We start from the raw sequence: 23,623 nt of genomic DNA on the forward strand, positions 1-23,623 counted from the left end.
TTACCGTTGGGGTTGCAGTGCTGCAGCTGACCCTTCTGAGCCGTCTCTGCATCAAGTCATGCTCCATACCGTTCACTTCAGCCTTCAACCGCTCTAGCTCCTCTTTCTCAAGTTTCAATTGCTTTGCTAACCTCTCCATCCTTGCTCGCTGATGTAACAGCAAGGCTATAGCATTACAGATAAAGTCATTGCAGAGAATAACAATGAACAAGTGACCAGGAAATTTTTATATGCACTGCTAATGTATAAAATACCCATAAGGAACCCTGTCATCCAATTTGAGTTGGCATTTATTCTCATGTCTTTCTAATACTACTCTCCCTCCATATCTGCTTTAATTTAGCTCTTGTAACTACTGCCAAAATGACACCACCTCTACATCCCTCTTTCCCTAGTTTCCCTAAGAATCTCTTTAACTATAGCTGTGTGTGTTTTAAACAGGCTCAATACCACACATAGTGAATTACAATCATAACTACTTCCCTTCTTATATACTGAAAGGTATATAAGGTAAATTCTCAGGTATCTTGAAATAGATAGACTTCTAACATACTCTATTCTCCTTTACATTTAGTTAGGCCCACTATTAACTAATCCAACAATGTTTTTCATTACTAATCCCGCTTCTCTTAAATATACATTACTTATAAATATCATTAGACCCTTGAGGAGATCTTCTTTAGAAAAGATTCAAATTCTTTCACCTAGTGAACACTAGTCCACCCTCTATGAATACTTTTTCCCATTCTGTAGTTTGTATTTTTGACACTATCAACTTCACTTGTCTATATTTTTCTCCCAATGTTCTTCCTAAAACAAAGGCTTATTACGTCACTATTATCATGTCTACATTTTCTTTTTTCTTTTCTTTCTTTCTTTTTTTTTTTTGCTGAGGAAGATTCACCCTGAGCTAACATCCACTGCCAATCTTCCTCTTTTGTATGTGAGCTCCCGTCATGGCATGGCCACTGACAGACGCGTGGTGTGGGTCCATGCCTGGGAACCAAACCTGGGCTGCCGAAGTGGAGCTCACCAAACTTAACCACTAGGTCATTGGAGCTGGCCCTACATTTTCATATTTTAAACAAAGTCTATAGATGACTCTGAAGCACTAACCCTATTCTTAATAGTAATGCTATTGCCCAATATTTAATAAATACTAAATATTTAATTAAACTAAACTATTTTGTTTTGAACAGGAGATTGCTGCCTCCCCACAAAGATCAAATTTCATAAAAGGGTGAAAATTACCTTGTGTATAGGCATAGTCATCTGATCCAGAACTAGAACTCCTCTGATACCTATGGCTTCCCTTTTCTCCCCCAGAGCCCGGTATCACTGAAATGGGCTGGATAGGTTCTGGGGCTGCAGAACGCTCTTCTTGGTCCACTAAATTTAAAAGATTTTCAGTCGTTGCTCGGCCTACTGTAATTTTAAAAACTGTAGTTGGGTTTGGTATCACCCGAGGAGATGGTGATGGAGCACATGAAGGTCCGGTTGGCTGTGTATATGTAATATACACAGGGTTAACACTAAATGGAGGTTTCGGTTGACCGGATATCCCTCTTGAAGGAGAACTTGAAGGTGGCGTGGTGGCTGTGTACAGAGAATGCTGATTCCGTGGAGACGGTTGATTACTGATAGGTGAAGGACTCCTATTAATTGCTGTCCCAGGTCTCTGAGAAGGTTCAACTGTAATTTCAATCTTCTTCATGGATCCTTTGGGTAAGCTAGATGTTGTGTATGGGAGATAGGCTACTGAATGGCTTCCCTGTTTCTGATAGCTAGGAGGTCCTTGTTGATATGGATGGGGTGGAGTAGTTGAAGGACTAGGTGGCATAAAGACATGAGAACTTGGGTGGCCCAACTGGGAAGGTTGCACTTGATGCTGTGGAGAGCTGAAGGGTGAAGGACACTGAGAAGGAGGTGGTGAATGGTAAGCAGCTTGAGGAATCTGCTGTTGTTTGGGAGAATACTGAGAAGGCTGATAGTTCTGTTGATGTGGATAAACAGGTAAAGGACGTTGGCCATAATGAGGCACGGGGCCCTGCGGTGAGGACTGCCATGGCGCACTCTGAGGAGTTTGTCTTCCTGGTGAACTCTGAGATGTCTGTCTAATGTAAATAGAACCAGGAGACCCATAGAGATTGCTTGGAATTTGTGGAAGAATTTGTAAAGCTCTTGGTACAGTCTGTCCAGAGGGTAGGTTTTGGGATACTGTAACAGTAATTGGATTTGTACTATACCGAGGTATGTGCATGTATGAAGGAGGTGGCAGCGGTGGTGGTGAAGGCCCTTGCATAGCAGATGGATTCATTCCTGTTTGCATGGAAGATGGCTGTTGAGGTGGCTGTGAAGGAGGAGTAGCTGCACTTCTATTCTGTTCATTCATAAAAAAAGGATTGTAATTGGGAGTAGCAGCCACAACAGCTGGAGCCGAGTGTGGTTCCTGAACTAAACATATCAGCTGTTTACCTGCTGCATGCTGTGGATCAATATGTCCATCACTTGAGCTATGTACCAGTGTTCGACCACCATTAAGTTGTGCTCCATCTCCTGGGTGGTAGCTACCAGGAGAATGGATACCCAGGTTAATATGCAAAAGGCGATTTCTATTCATCCTGTTGTCATCTGGACTATGGTATTCCATATATAAGTATTTGCTACTCTCCTGTGAAAGGGCTCGGCAACAGGCTTCAAGATTGTTGTTATTCTAAGGGAGAAAAATGGTAAAAGTAACATTGGCAAAATTAACACACCCTAATAGTGGAAGTCAAGCTTTGCCAAAGAGTTATGCAAATACAATTGTCCTAGAATAATTAGAGAACACTACTTCAAGCACAAAAAGCTTCACGGTCATCTATCCTGAAAAGGAGATTCCAAACATTTCATATTATTGTACAGACATTTAGCTCACGTGACTAGTACTACCACTACTGCTACTGCTACAGAAACGTAAAGTACCTACTAATGAACATTGTGACTCAACCCCAACTGTTCTGACTCCAAATCCAGGACTCATTTTATACTTGTTGCATCTCAATAAATTAAAATGTTGGGCTAATCTTGGATTCACCACAATTGCTGCAATATACAAGTATAAGTAATATCCATCATTAATATTTAAACTGATAAACATGAAAATAACGATGTTTTAGTTTTCAAAAGACCACAAAAGGAGAAAAAAAATTATAATGAAATTCCTGAAGAGTCAAAACAATAAAAATTCTAAAGCAGCCTTCACTTTCCTTTTAACCAAAGTTATCACTATATAACTTCAACTGTCTGTATCATTATGAAAAATTAAGCTAAAGAGAGAAATCAGTAAAAAATAAGCCCACTTTTTGAACTATGGTTCTATGACTTTACCAAAGCTATGGCAATTTAACACAAAAAACCAAGTCTTGACTGCCTTAACGAAATTCATTCACGCTCCCAGAGTCTCAAAACTTTATCCACTGAAAGGTAGCTGGGTAAACTTGCAAAATCATTTAAAGATTTGATTTTTTTGAGTTATATACACATGCAAAGATGGTAATAGTAAATTGACATTTTAGATGTTCCAATCAGCAGTAGTCAAACTAATAAAAGGTTCCCGCTTTTTTAATTTTAGGATGTTATAACGTAGGTTTTCCATTAAAACACAGAATTCAGAGTAATAGTAAAATTAGGTTAGTAAAATAGTAAAGTGACCATGACTGCTTTAAGTTTCAAATAAAACTCTAGTTTTTGTTCTCCCCTTAATCCATAGGTTTATAAACAACTTGAAGGAGAGACTTTATTTTCGCTTTTTGTATTTTTTTTTTCTTTAGATAGCTGTCAGTGACATCTTCTAGTAGGCACTCAGTTTGAATCCTCCGGCTCCAAATTTGCTTAATATCAAGCTTCTCTCTCTTGATCAACGTGATTTTCAAACAGGATAAGAAAAAGCCCAGGGGCTGGCCCTGTGGCCGAGTGGTTAATTTTGCGTGCTCTGCTTCAGCGGCCCAGGGTTTCACCGGTTTGAATCCTGGGTGTGGACCTAGCACCACTCATCAGGCCACACTGAGGCAGCGTCCCACGTACCACAACTAGAAGGACCCACAACTAAAATATATACAACTATGTACTGGGGGGCTTTGGGGAGAAGGAAAAATAAAAATCTTTAAAAAAAACTTTTTTAAAAATGAAAAAAATTTAAAAAGAAAGAAAGAGAAAGCCCAAACTTTGAGTTTTCATTATTATTTTTCTTATATTTCAACAATTATGTTTTTTTCCTATGGCTCAGAAAATATTTTTTAAAGTATTTGAATTTTAGTATCAAAAACTTTATATAAGGAAAAGGATAAAAGTTATCTATGGAGTTTGATACAGCCAATTGTTTAAATTTCTGAGAATTCATTTTGCAAAGGTTTGCTTGACTGAATCTCTTCTACTTCCTAAAGCTTCAGTATAGTAATGTACTTTTGGCCTGACATCCTCTCTCTTGAAATTACTGTTATAGTGGAAAGAACAGTGGGAGTCAGGAGACCAAGAATCTAGAACTGGCTTTCCAGTTAACTAGTTAAGCGCCTGTTGTCAAGCCATGTAACTTCCCAGGATCTCTTTCCTCATCTGTAAATTACTTGAGTAGATGAACCCCAAGCACTCTCCCCACTCTGAAATTGTGGCATTGTATGTCCTGTTTTAGGTTTAACCTTATTTGATTCTCAGCAGAAGTGAAGTGTTTCATTTTTACATAAAATGTACTTTTTCCTAAAATAAATATATAGTAATATATGTATGTGCATATCTATGTATATTTATGAACTAGAGAGAAGGTCATCATAATTGGGAAACTTTAAGTTATTTCAAAGGGAATGAATACTAGCGTTTTAGGTTTAGCAAATTTGGAGCCAAAGGATTCAAACTGAGTGCCTACTAGAAAATGTCACTGACAGCTATCTAAAGAAAAAAATATATAAAAAGTGAAAATAAAGTATCTCCTTCAAGTTGTTTATAAACCTATGGATTAAGGGGAGAACAAAAACTAGAGTTTTATTTGAAAACTAAAGCAGTCGTGGTCACTTTACTATTTGACATTTTTATTAATGATCGGGAAATTTCATGTTTTCTACACTGAATTAGGTAGCCTAATCAGTATCATCACAAAAAGGATCCAAATTCGAAATGATACAAAGTTGGATTTGTCAGCCAATTTAAATGCATGTCTACAGTGACAAGTTGAGTAAATTTTTTTTTAAAAAGAAATTAAAACCACAAATACAAGATATTTAAGTATTATCTTTATGGAAGTATTTTCAAAAGAATACCACCAGAATAGATGCAAATGTCATATCTGACCTGCTAAATGTCTTAAAAGAAAAAAACTGGATAAAAATTTATCAAACAGTAAATATGAAGAATAGTTAAAGAAATCAAAATTGTTTAGTTGGATAAAGAGGTCAGAATTTTTTTTTTTAATTTTATTTTTTTCCTTTTTCTCCCCAAAGTACCCCGGTACATAGTTGTATATTCTTAGTTGTGGGTCCTTCTAGTTGTGGCGTGTAAGGGGTCAGAATTTTTAAGAACATATGAACACTCTTGAAAGGACTTAGGCACATAAGCGTCATACTCCTAAAAAGTGATCCTAAATCAAGGGATGACAGACCAGAGAGAGGCTTTAAGGCTTGTATATGAAATGCAAACTATTGAGTCTCATATTTTCATGCCAACAGAGAAACTTTCCAGAGCCAGTAGGTGGTAAGTCTTCCTACCAATAAACTCTATTAATGCCAAAGGGACAAAAAAAGTAAAAGACTTAGGACAATGTAAGTTATCAACAAATGTTCAGAGTTGAATTTAAAGTTCCATTCCTTCAGTTTACTAAGTGAGATGAAGACACTAAGCTATGAAAAAATACAGGTAATAAAGGGCTAAATAAAATTAAGTTAAAAATAAAACAAGGTTAGAGCTAGGTGCGGTCCTAAGATAGGTGTGGAAGGTGACTGCTAGGAAGTGGTTTTAACTAGAGGCCTCACTCATGTTTGGTTTCATGTCAGTGGGAAGTACCTTTGTTCTACCAGAGACCAAAATGGGGCTAAAATAAAGAGTGTAAATTCAGACTGGGAATGTGCGTTAGAAAAAACAAAAGCAAGCTATAGCACAAAACCCATAAGCCCAAAAGTCTAGACCTAGTAGAAGGGCTTGCAAATAAAGGAAGCAGCTCTGTTACCACCACTGTTCAGTGAGTCTCTATTTCTGATTAACCTCAACTGTATATAGACTTAGGCTGTATCCTGAGCCGCTCACACTGCAATAAGGTACAGTTTGCATATTACGCCATAAGGCAGAGTTTGAACTGATTGTGTGTGCGAGAAGTCCAGTGGGCAGGACAGAAGTGCTGCTCCCAAAAGTCAACCAAATAGGGAAATGTTATAACCCCAAACCTACTGAGATCCTGTGAAGGATGATGCAAAACTCAACAGGGGGAGTGTTAGGCCTGTTTCTCTGTTGCCCCTTGACTGGGAAGACATGTTCTATCAGAGATGAAAGACTTATTTCAATAAAAGACAACAAGACAAAAAGAACATGATTAAACTAAAGAAAGTAGCCTTACACTTACAAATTAGGCATTAGTAAGCATTTACCAAGTAGAAAAACAATAAGAAGTGGACTCTACAAACTTTGAAAAATAGGCTCAAGAGAACATAGTCTAAGAAGTTATAATGATAAATTTGAGATTCAAAATTCAATTCTAAGGATTTGGGAACTGATGAGACAACCCAAAAAATTTAAGAAGGGAAATGTGAGGAGAACCTTTTTTTTTTTTTTTTGCTGCATGCCTCTACTCTTTTCTCTAAATCAGTGGTTCTCAATGGGGGAGATTTTGCCTCCCATGGGACATTTGACAATGTCTGGAGACATTTTTGGTTGTCACAACTGCAAGGATATTATTGGCATCTAGAGGGTAGAGGCCAGGGATGCTGCGAAACATCCTATAATGCACAAGGCAGACTCCAACAACAAAGATTATCCAGCCCAAGATGTTGACAGCGCCAAGGTTGAGAAATCCTGCTCTAAATGCTGCCCCCGCACCACATATCTAAGAAAACTTAACTGAGTTCTAGTCACCACGACACAAAGCCAGCTCTAATAAGGAAAACTGTAACTTAATATCACTATCAATGGTGGGCAATCTACCTGTAACATGCACTGAGACACCACACCCTCTGGAATCTCAGGGAAACGTTGTCGGAGGTCATGGAGAACCTGCATATCAAGCTGTGGACTGCTTTGCGCCATGCCAGAGCAAATGGTGGTCAAGTTTCTCTCAGGAAATGGATGCTAACCGGCCTTCCAATAGCAATGATCTTCCAACGCTACAATCATTTTCTATTAAAAGAAATTAAAGTATGGTTAAATTTAATTACATATTTCACTTTATTCAAACAGAAATCATCAATATATTAAAATGGAGAGAACTAAAATAAGTATATCTAATTCCAAAGTTGGAAAATTGACAAATTAAATTTAGCCAAAGCCCTTCTGATGTAATACAGCCAATCACTGGTTTAAAAAAAAGCCAAAAAAAAAATTCCCCAAAACTTCAGTTTCATTTTACTGTTTAAAAAAACACAAGCAGCTAGATTAAAAATAGAGTATTATTCTTTGGCCACCATATTTTTCTAGCCTTGAGAAATCCTCCTTGTGTATAATCATTCAGTTTCCCAAAGGCTATCACATCACTCCTCTAAAGCAGAGGAATCATTTTAATGTCTGAAATAATAAAATAAGGAAAGACTTGATAACAACACTGCAAGGCATACTTGTCCTCTTTGCCTTATATTCTCCCTATACTTTGAAGCCAAAAGGTTCAAATTTGAAGTCCAGGTAAAGGAAACCCAACGTCTAAATGAAACAACTGGGCAAAGAAAAATGAAAATGGAGAATCTTTTGTTTTCAAAGATGATGCTGGTAGCCTACTATCAGCCAGACCTGCCTAGCTAGGCCTTCGCCTAGTTCTGTGCGACTGGCACAGGTGCGAAGATGGTGGGATTGGCGGGGACAGTTTGATTAGAGGTAACTGACCTCAAATCTCACTGGCACTAGTCAAATTAAGCACCCATATAAATAAAGGCAACTACAGTCAAGTGCTGTCTAACAGCATTTCAGTCAACGCTAGACTGCATATACAAGGCTAGTCCCGTAAGATTAGTACCATATAGCCTAGGTGTATAGTAGGCTGTACCATCTACGTTTTGTAAGTACACTCTATGATGTTCGCACAACGAAAAAATCGCTTAACGACACATTTCTCAGAACAAATCCCCGTGATTAAGCAACACTTGACTGTAGTAAAGTAATAATGAAATGATAAATCAACTGGTAGCATCAAGGGACAATTAACTGATCCACTGTTTAACTTGTATTTCCCATTTTTAAAAGGGAAAAAACATACAGTGTATACCATACAATCTCGTAATATTTTTCCTGTGTTCACTCACTAGATAGTCAAATATTTTTAAGAATGAGAAGTAAACACCTGCATATTCATAGGATACACGGAAACCATGATTATAAGATACATGTCTAAACCACACACATATGAGAGTATCATCCCACACCAGATCTTTTATTTCTTGCAAATAGGCCCCAAAACTTAAATTACACCATTACTTGGGGCAATGTAGAGAACTATGGAGAATATTTTAAAAATAAAAAATGCTTAAGGAAAATATTGAATTACTTCTGCTGGTTTATAATTACATATGTAATTAAAAAATAAATATGTAATCTGAAATTTGACTTTCATTATAGGAAAGGAATTTCATTTTGCATGCAATCTGCTGACTTTTACTGGGCATCTAGCTCTCTCTCTTCTTTCTAAGCCAAGACTGTCAAGAGTTATGTAGGGGCCAGCCCCATGCCCAAGTGTTTAAGTTCAGCGTCCTCCACTTCAGTGGCCCGGGTTCACTTCCTGGGCATGGACCTATACCACTTGTCCACAGCCATGGTGTGGTGGCAACCCACATACAAAAATAGAGGAAGACTGGCACAGATGTTAGCTCAGGGCCAATATTCCTCAGGGGGGAAAAAAAAGGTGGGAGCTTGTTTGTTAGAATAACCTGGAAATCAGCTTGAAGAGGCTCCCGCTGGCTAAATCTCTGACAATTTGAGCACCAAAATAATTAAAAATAGTAATGAATTATAGGCCTGTAGAAAAGAGAAACCCATGAGTCCACATCAATAATAAGTAGACAGTTAAATACAAACATACATAGATGGAGAAGGGAGGGCTTTTGCTTACAGTGGAATCCAGCTGGTAAATGTGCAGAGAGTGTTGGAGCTGGAAAAATCATCATTTTGCAGCCATCACAGTACAGACTACTTCAAGCAAGAATCATCAAAGGATGCTAAATCTAGGGGGAAATCTGGATAAAGAGTAGGATATATTAATAAAGTGTTTCCCCAAAGAATTGCTTATTAGTTGCAAGGGGGAAAAATTTAACTATAGAGTGGATATAGCCAACAGTCTCTTGACTAGGTAATCAAAACATCACCAATGAGGGACAGATGCACAGCATACACCTCCTGATGTGATACCCTGAGAAGAATATATCATTATATGGTATTCCAGCCAGAAATGCATAACCTGAAACTACTCATGAAAACAGATAAATCCAAAATGAGAAATGTTCTATTATTAAAAAAAGCAGGGAGGGGGCCGGCCCTGTGGCCGAGTGATTAAGTTCGCATGCTCCAGGGTTTTGCCAGTTTGGATCCTGGGCACCGACGTGGCACCGCTCATCAGGCCATGTCGAGGCGGCGTCCCACATGCCACCAACTAGAAGGACCCACAACTAAAATATACAACTATGTACTGGGGGGATTTGGGGAGAAAAAGCAATTAAAAAGAAAAAAAGATTGGCAACAGTTGTTAGCTCAGACGCCAATCTTTAAAAAAAAAAAAAAAGCAGGGAGTAGGGTAGTGAGAACGTCATCTTAAAATTGCCAATGTCGGGGCAGGCCCAGTGGTGCAGCGGTTAAGTTCGCACGTTTCACTTCTCGGCAGCCCAGGGTTTGCTGGTTCAGATCCCAGGTGCAGACATGGCACTGTTTGGCTAAAGCCATGCTGTGGTAGGCATCCCATGTATAAAGCAGAGGAAGATGGGCATGGATGTTAGCTTAGGGCCAGTCTTCCTCAGCAAAAAGAGGAGGATTGGCAGCAGATGTTAGCTCAGGGCTAATCTTCCTCAAAAAAAAAAAAAAAAAAAACCACAAATTGCCAACGTCATACAAGGCAAAGGCTAGAAAAATATTACAGATTAAAGAAGACACAGCCATAACAACTAAATCCTAGACTGGATCCTATACTAAATGAAGAAAATATTTAAAAAAATAAGTGGATCAACTGATAAAATTGAAATGTGGATGATAGATTAGGAAAAGTATTCTACCAATGTTAAATTTATTGAATCTACTAAGTTTACTGACTTGATAACTGCTGTAGTTATATATGAAAATATCCCTATTTTCAGGAATTAAGCAATGAAGCATTTAGGGGTAAAGGGCATGACATATGCAACTTACTCTCAAATTGTTCAGGAAAAAATACATATCCTATATATGTGTGTATGCACACATGCACACAGAGGGAAGGAACAAATTACAAAGCAAAAAGGGAGAAATGTTAACAACAGGTGAATCTGGTTAAAAGGTATACCATGTTCTTTGTACTATTTTTATTCTTGCAACTTCTGTAAGTTTGGAATTATTTCCAAATAAAAAGTCAAAACAAAATAAAACCAAACAGAAAGCCTGCAATTCTGTTAGGGGCTATGCATTGTTCACCACTGCATTTGCACCTAGTACCCGTTCAAGTGTTTGTTAAATGATGAAGAATTAAGTTTACTATACTAAACCAATCTAGCTAGTAAGACAGAGAAATATATATATGAACCTTTAGATGAACCTTGCCCCCCTCCTCCTGCACAAACTCCCAATAAAAATTTGGGGGTATCAGAGATCACCTATGTAGAGTGATTTGTGAATGCTTATAAAAAAAGGAAAATAGGGTTAGGCCACTGAATCAATGAGAATATTTTTACAGTTTGCCCCTTTTAAAATACCCCAAATCCAAAATGCTAAGAGATTCTACCAGATTAACAATCTAGGCTTTAATTTAAAATGCAAACTATTTCAAAGTCCTTAATGTTAATTTTTTTCTCAAACAAGGTTTGAATTATCCACCCTTTTGATCAAAGCAAACATTACCTGCCATTTTCACAGTAAGGCAATCCATAATTTGCACTAGCCACTGGAGTCCTAACTAGATGAGCAACCTTGCTAAGTCACTGAAGCTCTAAGGCAGCGCTGTCCAATAAAAATATAATGTAAATCATTTTAAATGTTCTAGTAGCCACATTAAGAAAGTAAAAAGAGGGGCTGGCCCCGTGGCCGAGCGGTTAAGTTCGCGCGCTCCGCTGCAGGCGGCCCAGTGTTTCGTTGGTTCGAATCCTGGGCGCGGACACGACGCTGCTCATCAAACCACGCTGGGGCAGCGTCCCACATGCCACAACTAGAAGGACCCACAACGAAGAATATACAACTATGTACCGGGGGGCTTTGGGGAGAAAAAGGAAATAATAAAAATCTTTAAAAAAAAAAAAAGTTATTAAAAAAAAAAAAGAAAGTAAAAAGAAACAGGTAAAATTAATTTTAATTTCATTTAAACCAATATATCAAAAATACTGTTTACTGCTTTAACATAAAATCAATATAAAAATCATTGATAAGCTATTTTACATACGTTTTTCAAAATAAGTCCTTGAAATCCAGTGTGTATTTCACACTTACAGCACATCTCAATTCGGACTGACCACATCTCAAGTGCTAAGCAGCCACCAGTAGTTAGTCACAGCTACCTTATCGGACAGCACAGCTTTAAGACTTCAGGATTTTCATTTAAATGACAGGCTAAGACCTAGAACTCTTAGATTCCAATTCAGCATGTCCTTTAAGGGTATACAACTGACTAGGCACAGACCAGGTATTTATTGAATATTTGTTAGGTGAAATGAAAAAAAAACGGAATTCACTGAATTTAATGATAGGAATGACCTTAGGTAATCAACTCTGCTTGTGTCTACAGAAATAACAGCTTTCCTACCAGGAATGATTCCTCAATATTTGAGGGGCTAACCACATTCCGAATACTTGATGACTATTTAATCATTGTCAGTAAAGAGATTCTGAAACACGCAAAGGCTTAACTTGAGCTTTCCTAGTGGCTTCAAAGAACAGTTTTATTCATTCTCAATCCTAATGTCAAGTCTTTAAAATATAAGGGCAATACAATTGCCTTTTTATGAGAAGAAAGAAAAGGCAACAAGGGTCAACAAGAACAAAGAGGTTTCAGGCGTCAAGAGCTTGGGCTCCGTGTATTTCAAAGCTCCTAGGAGCTGCTAGCTCTCAGCTTTGTCAGCCATCAGAACCTCAGATGCTACCAAGGCCAAAGGTACCATTAATTTTATCACTATTATCGTCAGCTATCACTTACTGAACAACTACGCCCTGAAAGGTAGCTATTATCATCTCCACTTTACAAATAAGAAAAGAAACTCAGAGAATGGGCATATGGCAGAAACATGACTCAAACACAAGCCTGCCTTCTCCAAAATCTCTGTTCTTTCCACTATGTCATTGGTAGGAATCAAGGACGTTCCCAGCAGAGCGATGATGAGTGCCCTTCTTTGACTGGCTGGGAAAAAAAGAAGCAAACCCTCATCAGTTTTATCATCCAAATAGGAGCTTACAGGCATTTGCAAGGTGGAGGGCTGAGAGGGGAGGAAAGAATCCTTGTACAAACAAGCTGTTTTAGGACACACAAGAGGCAGAGCTAAAGGGAAGAAGTTGCCTTTAAAAAAAAAAAAATGGTTACAAATACTTGCCCTTGAAAAAACATATTAGAAAGCATCTTTAAAATTGAAGCCAACAACTTACACGCCCACAAAGATGGCTATCGTCTGAAAAAATGATTAATAGTAGACCTACTTTTTGAGTAGGAATCTAAACTGATAAAAATGTATTCTCTTTAAGGGCTTATGTATGTAATCTTAATAGTGGTTAGCACTCTGTCCTGTACAAACATTCGCTCACACAAGCATTAACAGACATGGATAATCATTAAGTATTTCAAAATAACACTCTCAAATAAACTTAGTAATTTCTTGATGATTATTAAAATGTTAATATACTTCTTTTAAAAAAGCAATTTCCTGGGCCGGCCTGGGCACAGTGGTTAAGTGCACACCTTCTGCTTTGGCGGCCCGGGGTTTGCTGGTTTGGATCCTGGGTGCAGACACGGCACTGCTTGTCAAGCCATGCTGTGGCAGGCGTCCCACATATAAAGTAGAGGAAGACGGACACGGATGTTAGCTCAGGGCCAGGCTTCCTCAGCAAAAAGAGGAGAACTGGTGGCAGATGTTAGCTCAAGGCTAATCTTCCTCAAAAAAAAAAAGCAATTTCCTTTCTGCCCACTGGGAGGTTAAGCCAATAGATAGTTAACAAACAGAATATATTCCAGCCAATAAGATGGGCCTGTTTCCTTAAAAAGCACTTAAAGTTTTACACTAAAGTACTACACTGTATTTTTGTATTTAATTAATCCCATAGAATACAACTACAATGGAACATTGGCATATAGTATATTACAGATTTGGATATGGTGCAGATCAAAACATACAATCTATTCCAGTCCATATATATCGATGAATACAACAACTATGCAAAAACATATGGACTTTGTTTCTTAACAACTTTATAATAAAGTGATGGGTGATGATTTGACACCTTAAAACTAGGCAGAGGACTCAAGCAGTATCTGAACTGTCCTGGCTAGGCCAGGACGTGACCCCACTCCTGGAACACCCTTGAAACACCTCCAGTAAAGCACAGATGGCCACAGCTGTGGAATGTGGAGCTACGTAGGCGGTGACCCTAGATCAAGAAAGCAGAGATATCGAAGGCCTAAATCCTCTGATCGTCACCCAGTCCCGAAGCCACATAAACCAGGAGGCTGCAGGGTGGAGCCTTTACCGCCTCGCAGCCTTGCAGGGACTCCTGTAACTTCTGAAGCAGGAGGAGAATGGGGGGCCAGGATGGTACGCTTAGCAGGAGAACCACTCTGAGGCTTCCTCCAGGGGGGCAGCTACCCACCTCGTTCAGAAGTGCCAGCACCACAAGGCCCAGTGGGCTGTGTCCCTCAGAAAGCAAGTGCTGGGATTTCTCCCACAGAATTCCTGCTCCCAATCAGAGAGGCAGGTCCCCCAGAGCTCTGCTCTGATGCCGCCATTCTCCACACTCTAGAAAATGACCTCGACACCGAGTGCTTTGTTTCCACAGACTTTTCCAACTCAGCAAACGTGCAGGGCAGTGTTGCTGTGGCTGTGACTGTTTACCTCTGCCAGAATTTTAGTTCACTTCCTAAAATAATCATATCACAGGTTACAAACCAATGGTCTGTGGGCCGCATCCAGTTCATTGATCTGCTTGGTTTGGCTCTGGCAGTGTAAAAAAAAAAAAAAAAATTGAGCCACACTTTAAAATAGGGAAATTTTACATAAAACTGTGGATATCTAGCTTTTCTCTGAAAAAATCAGAAGAGCTAGCAACAGTAGGCAACAATTGGCTAAAGCTGAGGCGTTGCTCCCATTTAGAAAGGACACATACTCTCCAGCCTGCCTAGTTCCTACACTCCCTAGGGTGTCCCACACACTCAGGCCAGCCTTGCTTCACTCACTGATATACTTGCTGGGTCTGTGACACCTGAAATGTGTTCGACAGTGAGGTTTAAAGATAATACTCTATCAGTCTAGTCTAGTGTGTCTCAACAGTATGCTACTGATGTGGTAATCTGGGCACAATAATTCTTCATAATGCGAGCCTGTTGTGTGTGTTGCAAGGTGCTTAGCATCCTGGCCCCTCCTGTAAAATCCCAGCAGCCCCCCCAAGTGGCCCCTGGACAGGCAACAGGATCTCGGGCTGACAACCACTACTAGCATGTTGTTTGGTGAGGCGAGCATTTCCCAAGTTTGAAGAAAAGTTAGCATCGTCCTGAGAGGACTTTTAAGATTAAAAATAAAGGAATCATTCATTTTTCTGACTGGTCTTGTCCAAGTAATAACGGTTGAACAAAAACACGTATACTAGTACAAAGCTTTGGAACATTCATCCATCTTCTTGCTGTTTTAGAGGTTTTAATTTTAGATAGTATTTCTTGAGCCATATCTATGTCCCAGGCGCTGTGCTAAGTGCTTTATCTCATTTAATCTCTGCTATCATCCATGGGAGACAGAATAACATCATCCACATTTTACAAATGAGGAAATGTGAGGCTCAGAAAGGGCAAATCAAATAATTTGCCTGTGGTCACACAGTTAACAAGCAGCAAAGCTAGGATACAAACTTGAAGGCTATGCTTTAACCATTATTCTCCTGTACTGTTGGCCACATGGTAAGACTTTGATGATATCATAACTCTTAAAGACAGTGTAAAGTTTAAACCAAAACCTGCTTTTAAAACAAGAATTTTTGTACCAGGTTGTGAATTCTTCAAGGTAAACAGCAACAACAAGTGGCTGACATTGGGGCATAACAAATGGTCTTTTACTGGCAGAGGTAAGGGTCCTAATTTCAGGATTTTGCACATTTATATGCAAAGGTGCTACCAAAATAACAACAGAGAGATAGGAATATGGTGATTATTATTTCCCTTAAACGAGCCTTCCAAATAATTTCTAAGACAATTGTCCTATATGATTTTCCCTACAGTGGAAACCATTTTGAAATAGTTACATATTAACGACATCTATCTCATACTGTTATATTCTCAAAAGAGATATACTATGGATCAAAATAATATTCATATTAAAAGAATCATCAAAAGCATTTTCGTTTGTCTGTTTGTTTTGTTTTGTTTTGTTTTTTTTGAGGAAGATTAGCCCTGAGCTAACTACTGCCAGTCCTCCTCTTTTTGCTGAGGAAGCCTGGCCCTGAGCTAACATCCATGCCCATCTTCCTCTACTTTATATGTGGGACGCCTACCACAGCATGGTGTGCCAAGCAGTGCCATGTCCGCACCCGGGATCTGAACCAGTGAACCCCGGGCCACCAAGAAGCGGAATGTGCAAACTTAACCGCTGTGCCACCGGGCCAGCCCCATCATCAAAAGCATTTTCACATTAAACGTAGCCCCCCAGAAACAAATAGAAACATATTCAGATTAAATTTAAGCTTAACATCCTCCCCCTAAGTGACTATCTGTTTGCCAGCTGTCACCTATGCAGGACATATCATACAGGCCACCCCCTGCCTTCCTCCACTAACCTGTCCAACAAAAACAAAAATAAAGGTACTTGGCATCTCCTCCCAGTTCCGAGGTCAGTAACAAAGAGGTAAGATATTAAAAAATAAACAAAGTTTAATGACCTTCTATAATGGTGTATGAAAAAGAAATGCAAAAGCCTTCATTCTTATTTACTAGAAATATTTTGTTCAATTAAGAATACTGAATTGGTGGTTGGGAAAAAATGGTATCTAGGTTAGAGAAATCAAAGATTTCCTTTATAAAGTGACTAAAAATATCTCAAGAACATTCTGGAAAAGGCAAAACTATAGAGAAAGTAAAAAGATCACTGGTTACCAGGGGTTTGTGGGGAGGAAGAGAGGGTTCATGGGTGAAGCATAGGAGATGCTTAGGGCGGTGAAATTATTCTGTATGATATTGTAACGGTAGATACATGACATTATGCGCTTGTCAAAACCCATGGAACTTTATAACACAAAGAGCAAACCTTAAAGCATGCAAATTTTAAAAAGCCTTTTAGGAGGTCAGGGGAATCCCAGGAAGGAATGGAGACCGTATGACAGCATCTAACTGTATTATAAATGTATGAAACAGTACCACTGCAGGGGATGAGGGAGGAAAATGCTGATCTAAATAACTTTAGAAATGAGCGGAATCTATAAGACTAAAAGCAGAGGGAACTGTACATAAGCACTGTACTCTAGTAACAACCTACAGAAATGATCCCTGAAAGTACAGTCTATAAGCATTGTACTCTACTTGATAAAACTGTTTCCCACGGGGGTACAGGTTGACAATTCTGATACATATCTATACACGTATACTAGGGCTGAACAATTAAGAAAATGAATGGTGAATGGTAGGAGCCAGGTTTCTCACTGTTATAGTGGAAGGTTACAGACAAGCAAGGGGAGAAGGCTAGAATGATAATGGATTAGAGTTGGAGATATCAGTATGATCTCATGTTTAGCTTAATATTGATACAGACAGATATACAGAAATGGGATACACAGAAATATTTATGGATGTGCATAAATATACAGATAGTATATACACGGGATTTCAGCTAAGAGGGCCTAGAGGCAACGATATCCCAGTAGCAACAAGCACACCTAGCACCCAGATCTTGATTTCCAATAGCACTCTCTAATAAAAGGAACCAGGGATTTGTAGAGAAATTGCTGATTCTAGAACTAGGACGGGGATATACAGGATGAGCCTGGAGTATCTTGTAGTGCCAGAAAGTAAGGATGTGCTCAAAAGAAGAACCCTATTACAATAGGGGCATGTCTAAGTGACACAGGAACCAACAGAAAGAGCTCCCAATGGCCAAAGCTGGAAAAATTTGAGCCAAAAAATAAATAAAGTAATATTGGATTATGACCCAAAGGATAAAATAAATATCCATGAGCCCATACTAATATAAAGAAATAACTGAATGAATGAATAAATAAATAAATGAGGGAGAAGAGACAATCTCCCACACAGAAGAATTCCCCTTCAGGAAATGGAGCATAACTCCCACTCCTTAAGTGTGGACCACACATAGTGACTTCTTTCCAAACAGCACAGTACAAAAAGGGGTTTTTTAAAAAAAAGGAGTAACTGTACTCTTACAGGTAGAGAAACCTGACAAACACCTTCTCAGCCAGGTGACCAAAGTCAACATTCACAGTGATAAATCATGTTGACGGTATATACTCTTGATACAATGTGATGAGAATGTGAGAATGGCAGTTTACCGGTAGTCATCCTCCCAAAAACCCATAACCCCAGTGTAACCGTGAGAAAAACATCGGACAAATCCCAACTGAGGGGCATTCTACAAAATACCTGATCAGGTCTCCTCAAAACTGACAAGGTCATCAAAACAAGGAAAGTCTGAGAATCTGTCACAGCCAAGAAGAACCTAAGGAGACATGATGACTAAACGTAACATGGTATCCTGGTGGGATCCTGAAAAAGAAAAAATACATTAGGTAAAAACTAAGGAAATCTGAATAGAGTACAGACTTTAGTTAGTGACAATGTTTTAAAACTGGTTAGTTAATTGTAACAAATGTACTATGCTAATGAAAGCTGTTAATAATAGAGGAAACTTGGTGCAGCGTAGATGGGAACTCTATTATCTTCTCAGTTTTTCTGTAAAATTAAAACTGTTCCAAAAAATAAAGTATATTTAAAAGTTTTCTTTTAATTACCTCAAGATGGTTTATGAGCCCTGGCACAGGAGTCTTATACACATCTCCAGCTCTGAAAGCACCTTCTTTTCAGTAGTCTGGAAATCTAACAAAATGAGATAGTTATCCTTTTGTTAACTTCTCAACTCAATACGGAAAAATGACAAAAACTCAGACTTCTGGTGCCTTAAAGTAACAGCAGACAGGATGCTAGACCATACTTTTAGGTCAGGTGGTTCTTTCCCAAGTATCATCATAAGCTGAATTTCCTTCTTTTCCTTTAGGTCACAAATATCTTTCACAGTAATTAAATTCTACATTATCCCACAGAAGAGAGCAGCAGTTCAAAGAGACAAAAAGATAGGCCATGGCTTGCTTTCTTAAGGCTTCTGTAGCACACCTGGTTGTGACTTACTATCCTGAGACCCCATTCTACTTAGAGAAGAAAGGATGAAGCCTGGGCCTAGGAAGCATATATAAAATTTCAATTGCATAGCCAAAATAGTATATAACTTTAAAAAAATGCTATTATATAACCCATTTCTGTTCCATGAAGAGCAATTTATCTAAAGAATAGTAGCCTTAATAGCTTATTTTGACAGATGAGCATTCTCTCTCCCCATCATTTAGAAATTATCTTCATTCTCAGTAAACCTAGTCATTCAATGTTAACTTTATCATTTTAGGGCAAATATTGGCTTATATCAAAGCTATCATGCATGTAACTTTCTAATTAATCTCCTGACTCAACCTCATTTTATAACCACAATAGAACTAAAATGACACACCCTATTTATATACTGTATATTTTCAGTGCTTTATCATACTTTTTATTTTTTAATTTCTCACTTTATCTTAAACATTACACAAAAAATAAACTTTAAGTATGAGCAAGAAGTACCGTGCACCTACATGAATGCTGTTTTCTACCCCGTGTAATCTTTTTCTAATCTCTGATACGACAATGCAAAATCTACCCCACATTCATATTAACCTTCTCCCATCAACTTGACTCAGCACAACTTTCTCCCCTTCCTAAACGCCTACAGAAGTCACTGTGTGTTTATTACTACTTTCAGCACTTGAAATGTTTATTAACTTTTTCTTCCCCTCTAGGTTTTATCACCATAAATCTTGAGAACGAAAACCAAACATGCTCTTTGAACTATAGTGCCTTGTGCACACTAAATACTTAGTATAAATGACAAAATATAGGACTTTAAAATAATTGGAAATCTAACTTGCTCTGGCTGAGGTGTTCCAAGGTCTTTGTTGGGACAACTCTTATTTGACTTATTTAAATATGACATTATTTAAAAAGAAAGACAGGACAACCTACTGGTAACATATGCCAGACACAGATCATCTCCACATTTTATTACTTAAGGAGATTACTTAGAACAGTGTTTTTCAAATGGTGGGTTGTGACCTATTAGTGAATTGTATAATAAATTTACTGGGTGATAACAAGTATTTAAGAAAAAAAAAGAAGGAAAGAAACATAACAGAAAATATCAGAGTGCTTCACACATTGTATGGTAACATTATTTCAAAAAACTTCTTTGAGGTCTGTGTTTATGTGCAAGATGATGATTAAAATGTATTTCTTACTGTGGGTTGCTCTGAGAAATACTGACAGAATATGGTGAGGTGCTCTAGGTTATACAAGAAAAATATCTGCTACCTTTCCTTTTTATCTGAATAGATGGCAGCATTCTAATTAACAAAGTGGAGTTATCTGAGAAACATCTGGATATGAAAGCTGAAACAACTTAACCCTTTATGTTATCAATTTTTGTGTGACTGTATTTTCCTCAAATGCAGCCTTGATGTCTTTTCTGCAGCTCCCTCACACACACTATTTAACCTTCTAAAAGATTAAAACGAAAAAAAAAGAGTAACCAGTCTCATTAACTCAGAAATTCAAGACCACAAACTGTTGGAATTTCATACTGGAAGAGTTTGAAAGATTAACAAAAATGCCATTCATAATCACTTCTTTAACAACGTCTAACCTGACAATACTCCTGACTCCACGGCTCACTCATTTAATAAAATCTGAGCACTCAGCTTGGAGATACAGGAGGCCCATGCCTCGAAGCGAGAGAGACACACTGATAGTTCTAATAGAGTGGGATTAAGTCCTGTAAGTTGTGAGAAAAAGAAACAATTAAGGACAAGGAAAAGTAGCACCAAGGAAAGCTTCACAGAAGAGAGAACATTTAAGCTGGGTTGCAAAGAAGCACAGGATTTTTAAAAATAAAAACAATAGAATTATAAAGCTGGAAGGAACTCTACACATCATCTACCCGAGTCGTTCTCAGCTGGGGGCAATTCTGCCCCGCAAGGTAAATTGGGCAATGTTTGGAGACATTTTTGGCCGTCATACTGGGGAGGGGTGCTATTGGCATTTGGCAGGCAAAGGCCAGGGACACTACTAAACATCCTAAGTACACAGGACAGCCCCTGACAACAATTATCTGGCCCAAAGTGTCAATAGTGCCGAAGCTGAGGAACCCTGAACCCAACGTCAGTACAATCCCCTTGTTTTACATGAGATAACCAAAGGCTAGATGGATTTAAAAACTTGCTAAAAAGCTAAGATTATAAAACAGGCCTCATAACATCTTGTCCAGTGTTTAATTCACAACACACACCCACGTATGTTATTACACTACGAAACAGATGTTAAAGAGTGGGAACATTTTTATAAGGTGGAAAAACAAACTATCTAGAAACCAAAGCTGACACTGCTATATAGTCTTTCTTGATATAGATCTACCACCGGCTCAAAGCAAGAATTATATTGTGGGGGGCCAGCCCCACGGCCGAGTGGTTAAGTTCGTGCGCTCTGCTTCGGTGTCCGAGGGTTTCATCAGTTTGGATCCTGGGTGCAGACACAGCACCACTCATCAGGCCATGCTGAGGCCGCATCCCACATGCCACAACTAGAAGGACCCACAACTAAAAATATACAACTATGTACCGGGAGGCTTTGGGGAGAAAAAGGAAAAATAAAATCTTTAAAAAAAAAAAGAACTATACTGTAATAACACTTTAAAAATTATATCCTTATTCATTAATACTAGATCTATCATCTATACAACTGAGGTACTGATATAGATCTGAGATTAAGAAAAATTACAATAAAAACTAGAAAGCTGGAAGATCAGCACATGCACACACACCTAGTACTCCTTGGAGCAGGTCTTTCAAGCTCCAGCAGCTTCAGGTACTGCGTGTCTAGGTTCTGAGTGGGATGAGCCCCTTTGATTTCAAATCAACTGCTAAATTACCCTTTCGTCTGCTGGTGAGGTTTCTAGTAGCAAATAAATTGTACAAAGAATTTGCTTAGGGTCCTGACTTGGGGCCTAAATCTAAACATGAAATCACCTGGACATTTTTATTTTTTTCATCCTTGCTCTTAAATGCACAAAAGGGATGAGGATGAGGGGATGGGTTAAACAAACATGTGAAGAGCAATACAGATTAGTTTTCAAAAAAGTTTTTTGCTCTAATATGGCTACAAGAATACAGAGACACACAGATATACACTCCTTACCTCTAATTTTTCAATTGGTGAAACTTCAACTAAGATACCTTGTCCAGTTTGACATGCAACAAGTCACGGTGAAAATCTTGAAGAAAAGGCTGAAGACGCTGTCCTAAAAAAATGAAAGGCCAAAGAGGTAAGATTCAAACTGTGAAAGGTTTAAAGAAGACAGCACAAGCAAGTGATACAGTATATGAATGAAAGGTCAGGAAAAAGAAAGCAGCCATCTGTATACCTTTACTAACTGAAATTTTAGTGAATAAGATTTACATTCCATAGATACTAAAAGAAAGTTCAGGGGCTGGCCCCATGGCCTAGTGGTTAAGTTTGGTGCACTCCACTGGGGTGGCCTGGGTTCAGTTCCTGGGCATGGACCTACACCACTCGTCAGCCATACTGTGGCAGCAACTCACATACAAAATAGAGGAAGATTGGCACAGATGTTAGCTCAGGGTCAATCTTCCTCAAGCAAAAAGAAGAAGATTGGCAACAGAAGTTAGCTCAAGGGCCAATCTTCCTCAGCAAAAAAGAAAAAAAGAAAAGAAAAGAAAAGAAAGTTTACCTGACTGCCTGAGTCACCCTGCTACCCTTTTCCAGTCACCTCTAGTGGCTAAGGCAGAGCTGGCAAAGCAGAGGGGACAGCCAAAGCTTTTCTGAGGTTTTGGCTTCAGAGAAAGCTGGCAAGAGGAATCTTAGTTGCATTCCTGGCAAACCATCAGGGGTCCCTGCAGCTCCCTATAATAAGTACATTAAACTATTGTATTAAATAAGTTATTAAATTGTAATGAGTTTGACTACAAAATTGTGCTGAGGGCCTTTAAGGGCCAGAGGTCTTTTTTTGGGGGAGGAAGATTAGCCCTGAGCTAACTGCCACCAATCCTCCTCTTTTTGCTGAGGGAGACTGCCCCTGAGCTAACATCCGTGCCCATCTTCCTCTGCTTTATATGTAGGATGCCTGCCACAGCATGGCGTGCCAAGCGGCGCCATGTCCACACCCAGGATCCGAACTGGTGAACTCCAGGCCACCGAGAAGCGGAACATGCGCACTTAACTTTTGTGCCACTGGGCCAGCCCTGAGGGCCAGAGGTCTTTAAATTTAAACAACTCCATACTGAGTCTGATTTATTCTCTGGTAAAGAAGCGGAATTTTTAAAACTTCCACACCCCAAGTGAGCACCATACCCTCACTGCAAGGCCCAACAGCGAAAGGGGCTGACGGTTTTTTCTTTGTCCCCTCACTACCCCTTCTCAGTAGAATCAGAACTGCTCACTCAGGACCGGGAGGCCCTCGACAAGCCAAGCCATGAAATCACTAGTCTACCATTCAAGAGTAACTTTAACTTCCTCAAGAAGGGACAAAAGTACTTATCAGAAGCCTTAGTGAATTAAAAAAGAGTCTGAGCTAAAGAAGAAAGCAGACTCTTGGTTCCTCACTAGGGGACCTTAACAACTCAAGAACTCATTAGTAGATATTTCAGGTTAACCAAATAGCCCTAGTGAATGAGGAAAAAGTTCTTCCATAAAGAAAAATTTCAGCTAATCATTGCAGAACTGATCAAATTA

The 23,623-nt window shown here is 38.8% G+C and overlaps 1 protein-coding gene across 4 annotated transcripts in view; it reads right to left on the reverse strand.

The window, feature by feature from the left end:
- The window catches only part of TAB3 (TGF-beta activated kinase 1 (MAP3K7) binding protein 3), a 60,333-nt gene that overhangs the window by 23,969 nt on the left and 12,741 nt on the right, over nt 1-23,623 (reverse strand). For all 4 annotated transcript variants that reach the window (XR_006522498.2, XM_014843567.3, XM_044763370.2 and 1 more), the window contains exons 2-8: nt 22,070-22,172; nt 18,529-18,613; nt 18,161-18,283; nt 9,269-9,392; nt 7,162-7,353; nt 1,252-2,713; nt 5-165 (exon numbers count right to left, since the gene is read on the reverse strand). Coding sequence is in view for 3 of the 4 variants with exons in the window: in XM_014843567.3 (XP_014699053.2) it covers nt 5-165; nt 1,252-2,713; nt 7,162-7,263 (1,725 nt within the window). In the remaining variant the exon portion in view is untranslated. The remainder of the gene's footprint in view (nt 1-4; nt 166-1,251; nt 2,714-7,161; nt 7,354-9,268; nt 9,393-18,160; nt 18,284-18,528; nt 18,614-22,069; nt 22,173-23,623) is intronic.

This window comes from Equus asinus, chromosome X (assembly GCF_041296235.1).
Source record: "Equus asinus isolate D_3611 breed Donkey chromosome X, EquAss-T2T_v2, whole genome shotgun sequence".
NCBI classification, from domain to species: Eukaryota; Metazoa; Chordata; class Mammalia; order Perissodactyla; family Equidae; genus Equus; species Equus asinus.